Consider the following 6,575-nt stretch of genomic DNA (forward strand, 5'->3'; position numbering starts at 1 on the left):
AGTCTGGGTGTACAAGTAGATATTTTCTAACAGGAAAAAAAGTATTGAGTAGAGAAAAAATAGCCAGCACACTTTAGTTTTCATGTTTACCATCTGATCCCTTTGTATTTAAAAAGATATATTATTAATGTGCATGTGCTTGTGTATTTGCTTGTGTGTGTGAATGCACTTGTGGAAGCCAGAAGACTGTATCAGATCCCCTGGATCTTGAGTTGGGTTATAGAGTGTTTGAATCACCAAAAGTGGCTGTTGGAAACTGAACCCCATCCACTGAAAGAACAGCAAGAACTCTTAAATGCCAAAAGTCACCTCCCTAGCCCTACTTTGAATTTTTATGTCAGTTTTTTGGGAGACTAATAACCCTTGAATAAAATGATATGAATATGCAATCTAGTAAGTTAACCTTCTCGTAACATAAAAAGCAGAGATCCTGCAAAATCTTAAATAGCTTTATTATTTATATGGATGTTAGTAATAATAAGCTTCTTGTATACTTGTATAAAAATTTATTAGAACTTCAGAAAACAAAGATTCACTATCATACCTAATACATAATTTGAATAATAAAATAGTCTCTTTTATTTTTAAATAGAGAAAAATTATATCCAGCAGCATGCTTATTGAAAACAATGAAATATTTCATTCATTAAAAATGTATCAAGAAAATACATAATAAAGTATAATTTGTAGCATAAATATAAGCTAGTAAGTTCATTTCCATTAAGTACATTATGACTTACTTTTATAAACATAAAAGTCTAGTATTTTAAATCATTAATAATTGCAGAAGTACAGAACTTATTTACAGGAATTCTCAAAAATAATGATTCCACTAAGTAGTGACTATCACAGCTCATCAGTATTTTCTTTGCACTGTGGATCCAACATCAGGAAACAGACTTGCCCTTGGCTGGCTGCTCTGTAAGAGAGTTCAGAGGGTTCTCTTAACTGTCATGTCCGCAGATGTTCACAGGTCATTCTCTTTTCAGATCATGGCTTTTAAGAAGACTAAAACTCAAATCAAAATAGTACATACATCAATTTCAATGATGTTGCATCCTGCTCTTTGTAGGGCATCGTATGGACAGTAATAATTCATAATTTCATATTTTACTAGTGGTGATACGTGCTTTGAAGGAATCTCCTTTGAGTGTGTGTGACATAGTTGTGTATAGGCAGATGTGCTCATCTGCATGTGCACTTACAGCCCAGAGATTATCTCTAGGCACTTTTTTCTCTCTCCAACTTATTTATTACTATTACTCTTTTGAGATAGGGTCTCTTTACTGAACCCGAAGACCATCATTTTGGCTGACTGGTCAATGGAGCCCTGAGGTCTGACTGTTTTTGTGCCTATGGGAAGACCCACAGACTATATCCTTTTTTATGTGGGTGCTAGGGATCTGCACTCAGGTCCTCATGCTGAGCAGCAGTACTTCACTACTGAGCCACTAAGCCCCTCTCCAGATCTTTAGGAGTAGTTTTCTGAAGCCAGTTTTGGTGTGTGCCCTATAATCTCAGCTCTTGGGAGTGAGAGGCAGGAGGACCAAGTGTTCGTGGTAAGCTATATGATGTCCTGTCTCAAAAACCACAATACAATGCAGAGAACTTTTTTGTCATCTGTTGTGTAAATGGCCTTCCTTCCTTGTGTACTTGTTTTTTACAGAAACACTTGGAAGCCATGTAAGATTCTGGGGTTGTTTAACATATATTTTAGGCCGAAGAAATAATTTGCTTCTTAAAAATTCATTAAATTTATTTTATTTTAAAACTAAATAAGATATTCTAAAATAAAAACTCTAAGATTTGTAGGGTTTTTTGCTTTGATAATTTATACCTAAGCAGTTGTAGGGCCTTGGTGGTCTTGTGGTGACTCCATCATATTGCACAGTTCACCTGCTGCCTCAGGAGCTACCTTCTTTTTCCTACCTGTGGCCCTATCAGAGTGCCAGATGCACAGGAAGAACCAGAGTTGGTAAGACTGTAGAGGGGCCAACATGGAGAAAGCTTGGACTGAAATAGCCTTCCCAGATGGAAGCTTGCAGTCATGTCCTGAAGAATAACCAGGAAAAAGGCAGGTAAGGTGGCAAGAGCAATGGGGACCCCAAAGAGTGCCAGAATAGAGGACAAGTTCCCAGGGAGCAACAGGGTGAAGGTGCAGAGACCAGAATGACTCTTTCTGGCACTAAAAAAAAAATTTACAATTTTGCCTGCTCTTGGGATGCTTCCTCCTACTGGGTTGCCTTGTCCAGCATTGGTGTGAGGGCTTTTGCCTTGTCTTACTGTATCTTCTTTTGTCGTGTTTGGTTGTTGTCTCTTGGAGGCCTCATCTTTTCTGAAGGGAGACGGTGGGGGAATGGATCTGAGGGAGAGAGGAGGTGGGAGGGGAGGAGCTGGGAGAAGTGGAGGGAGGGGAAACTGTGGTCAGGATGTATGATATGAGAAAATCATCTATTTTCAATGAAAAAAATGTTACATTAGTCATGTGGTGGTTGCTCATGCCTTTAGTCCCAGCATTTTCGATTCAGAGGCAGGTAGATCTCTGAGTGCAAGGCCACCTTGGTCTACAGATCGAGTTTTAGGACAACCAGGGCTACACAGTGTAACCCTGTCTCGAAAAACAGGAAAAATAAAAGCCATTAAAACACCATTTGGATGTCTGTAGCCAGATGGTTCCCCATTGTCAGGACCCATCCTGACAGCATTATTATTCACAGGTCACTGCAATTAGGGTTGGGTAAATCCTAACAATTTAAGCAACTGGGTCATGGACTTGATCTTTTAGGTCATTAACTGATATTTCTCTATGGAGCCAGTTCCTTTGAAGAAAAAAAAATGTACTTAAAATGTGACGCAAACAATGTCTCATAATGAACCAAAGTAAAGATACTTAGAATTTTCAAACTTTGGATCCATTAAATTTTTATTAGGAAGGAAAAAGTATCACTGGAAATATCAAATTAGGCAATTAAAAAAAATTAGGGAAAAAACAGCTAGAAGGGAACACCAGATTGCCAACAAGGCTGTTCCAGAGCTGTGCCTAGGTGGGGGCAGCAGTGGCCTCCTCCTCACTGCTGCTCACTGGAGGCCTGGCTCAGAACAAGCACAGGCACATTTTATACAAGAGGCAGTACTGAGAACCATAGATTTTACTCAACTTTATTCCTTCCTATCAAGATTTCAGAATTGAGGGCACTCAATTTTACCCTCCCCTCAAAAAACCCCCAAAGGTTCTTTCTAGACAGGGTTTCTCTGTATAGTCCTGGCTGTCCTGGAACTCACTCTGTAGACCAGGCTGGCCTCAAACTCAGAAATCCACCTGCTTCTGCCTCCCAAGTGCTGGAATTAAAGGTGTGCGCCACCACTGCCTGGCTCCTCCAATGGTTCTTACATGTGAAAAAGATTTTTTTTTTGTATTCTATGTGACTGAGTGTTTTGCCTGCACACGTGTATGTGCACTCATGTTCCTATGAGGTCAGAAGACAGCACCTGATCCTCAGGAACTAGAGTTACTGATGATTGTGAACCACCATGTTGGTTTTAGGAGTCAAACTTCGGTCCTTTGAAAAAAGAAGTGTCCCTGACTGCTGAGCTATGTCTCCAGCCCACCTCCAAAGGTTCATATTTCTATTAATGTCTACATTAATAATATCCAAAGAAAGAACTTAGGAATTACTTACCAGAAGTGGTATTAATTGTAAAGTATTTTTGATGGAAGGGTTTTTGCGAATTGCTTCTTGTACATCTGAAAAATCATACCATGACACAAAATAATTATTTATGTACAGAGAATCACTGAAGAATTAGTAATGAAATTCTGATGTTTCAAAATATTGAAAATTGAATATAGGACTCTTTTCCTATTGAACCCAGAAATAGTTCTTACACGTATATTAGGTCTAAAATTAAGAGCAATTTGATTAGGAACAATAATATAAAACTGAAGGTGATAAGAGGGAATCTCTAGTGTCTTGAAAATCTGATATACTTTCCTTTCGTTTTATTTCTTTTTCTTCTTTTTTTAAAGTAAAGACATTTTGTATGTGTGTGTGTGTGTGTGTGTGTGTGTGTGTGTGTGTGTGTGTGTGTGGTGTGTTTGGTTGTGGTGGCTTATGTCCACAATGCTAATAGTGAGAAGGCAGGGGCAGGTGGCTCTCTCTCTAAGTTTGAGACTAGCCTGGCCTTGAGTTTCAGGCCAATGAGGCCCAAACCCTCTTTTTGTGCTGGAACTTGAACTCAGGACCTTTCTCACACTAAGAGAATTTCTCTTTGTTTCTTTTGAAATGTGCTGGGCTCCTCTGTCTGTATGTTGACAGTACTCCCTAGATTGGAAATGTGACAGATGTGGTCATCTTATGAGCCTCAGGTTGTATACCTTTGTCATTTAAGCTTCACTGCACTATTTCTTACCTCTTTGTACTATATTCTGGATAGGGATTTCTGATTTCTATTCTAGGTTATTAACTCTATTTTCTGATGTCTATAATCTGTTGTTTCTAAACAATCAGCTGAATTTTAAATTTATTCATATCTTCCATTCCTAGGCATAATTTTCCAAAGAGGCTAACTCATTTTATATTGCATATTTCCTTACTGGATTTTGAAACATATTTCTGATTTAAAAATATATAGTTATTTTATAGGTTTCTTTGTATTTGATAATTTTGCTATATAAAACAAAGACATCATAAATTTTGCAGGCAAATGGATGGATCTTGAGAATATCATCCTGAGTGAAGTAACCCAGACCCAAAAAGGACATGCATGGTATATATTCACATATTAATGGATATTAGCCATAAAATACAGGGTGACCATGCTACACTCTCCTGACCCAAGGAGGCTGGATAGGAAGGAGGGCACGAGGAAAGAATCTCACTTGGAAGGAGAAATGGAATGGTCATGGAAAGCAGATGGAGGGAGGGAACTGGGTGGGAGAGGGGGTAGGGAGGGGAATAAGGGTTCAGGGTCAGGTGTGGGGACGGATGGGAGAGGGGTTATGGCTGGATGGCCATGAGAATGAATGAAAATCTGCAACTGATGGGGGCGGGGAGAAGATAGGGGGACATCTCCAGGAAGAGATGGAGACTTGAGATAGGGGAGGTACCCAAGAATCAATAGGGTGTCTTTAGCTGTGACTCACAGCACTGGGGATAAGGAGCCTGGGGAGGCCGCCTCCTGTGGCCAGTCAGGAACTCGGTAGAGCAACAGGATACCAACCCACCCACATAAAACTTTCAACCCAAAACTTATCCTGTCTACAAGAAATGCAGGGATTGGGGATGGAGCAAAGACTGAGGAAATATCCAACCAATAACTGGCTCAACTTGAGACACATCCCATGGGCAAGCACCAATCCCTGACACTATTAATGATACTCTGTTATGCTTACAGACAATAGTCTAACATGGCTGTCCTCTGAGAGGACACTCCACTCACCAACTGACTTAGATAGATGCAGACACCCATAGCTAAATAGTGGATGGAGCTTGGGGAGTCTTATGGAAGAGTTGGGGGAAGGGGGAAATGAAGGCCCTGAAGGGGATAGAAACTCCATAGGAAGACCAACAGAGTCAAGTAACCTGGACCCTTGAGGCTCTCAGAATCTGAACTACCAACCGAAGAATATCCATGGGCTGAACATATAATAATATAATATAATATATATTATATATATAATATATAGCAGATGTGCAGCTTGGTCTTTAGGTCCTGAACAAATGGAGTGGGGGCTATCCAAAAAGCTGTTGCCTGTACATGGGATATGTTCTTCTAGCTGGGCTGCCTTGTCTGGCCTCAGTGGGAGAGGAAGTGCCTAGTCTCACAAAGACTTGAAGTGCCAGGGTGGGGGATCCTCAAGGGGGCCTCCACCTGCTCAGAGAAGGAGAGGGGGGTAGGGAAGGATTGAGGGAGGGGCGATTGGGAGGGGGGCTGTAAAGTGAATAAGTAAAAAATAAATAAATAAATTATTAAAAAATACATAAAGTAGTTATAGTTTTTTTTGCTTCTGATAATTTTGTTATATACAATTTTCTATTTAGTTCTATTTAGTATTTAGTATGGTTCTATTATAAATTCTTTTGATGTTTTAATGGAATTATTTTCTTTATGGATTAGGTTTTTTATGATTATTGACTATTAATTTGTCTTAGATTTGTGATAATTCTTCAAAGACTGAAACATAAGCCATATCTCCACAAGAGATATTAATATACTTTTTCTCAATTATTTGAGTGGTATTAGAAGTTTGAGATAATTTTCAACTAAGTTCTTTGCTTCAGGCTTTATAGACCACCTGGGTAGTATGAACATGAGCTATAATTACCGTGAGGTGCATACTAGGCTACATTTCTAAAGTACCAGAGATGTTTTTCCCTGCTTCCCTCAGCAGTTCAATATTGAAGTTTAAAAATATAAACTTTTTTCTAAACCTCCCCACTTTTTGTGGTGAAATAAATAGATCTTTTGATAGTCCATGTGGCTCTATCTTTATTTCCCTAGTTAAGAAATATTTCAGCTGGGCAGTGGTGGCACATGCCTTTAATCCCAGCACTTGGGAGGCAGAGGCAGGTGGA

General features: G+C 39.3%; 1 protein-coding gene and 1 long non-coding RNA gene across 3 annotated transcripts in view; both read right to left on the reverse strand.

Moving 5' to 3' along the window:
- Positions 1 to 440: 440 nt before the first annotated feature.
- The window catches only part of Cep126 (centrosomal protein 126), a 51,496-nt gene continuing 45,361 nt past the window's right edge, over positions 441 to 6,575 (reverse strand). Inside the window, exons 10-11 of one of the 2 annotated variants that reach the window (XM_031343579.1) lie at positions 3,681 to 3,745; positions 441 to 919 (exon numbers count right to left, since the gene is read on the reverse strand). In XM_031343579.1, the coding sequence (XP_031199439.1) occupies positions 857 to 919; positions 3,681 to 3,745 (128 nt within the window). In that variant the 3' untranslated portion in view covers positions 441 to 856. Of the gene's footprint in view, positions 920 to 2,296; positions 2,336 to 3,680; positions 3,746 to 6,575 lie in introns of those variants that run through there. The other variant, XM_031343580.1, reaches the window with a different exon arrangement.
- LOC116072239 lies at positions 1,745 to 2,249 on the reverse strand. Its single transcript, XR_004111362.1, has 2 exons — positions 2,203 to 2,249; positions 1,745 to 2,052 (listed from the first exon to the last, which is right to left on the reverse strand). It is a non-coding gene; the product is annotated as an uncharacterized LOC116072239 (long non-coding RNA).

Source organism: Mastomys coucha, unplaced genomic scaffold (assembly GCF_008632895.1).
Source record: "Mastomys coucha isolate ucsf_1 unplaced genomic scaffold, UCSF_Mcou_1 pScaffold23, whole genome shotgun sequence".
Classification (NCBI taxonomy): domain Eukaryota; kingdom Metazoa; phylum Chordata; class Mammalia; order Rodentia; family Muridae; genus Mastomys; species Mastomys coucha.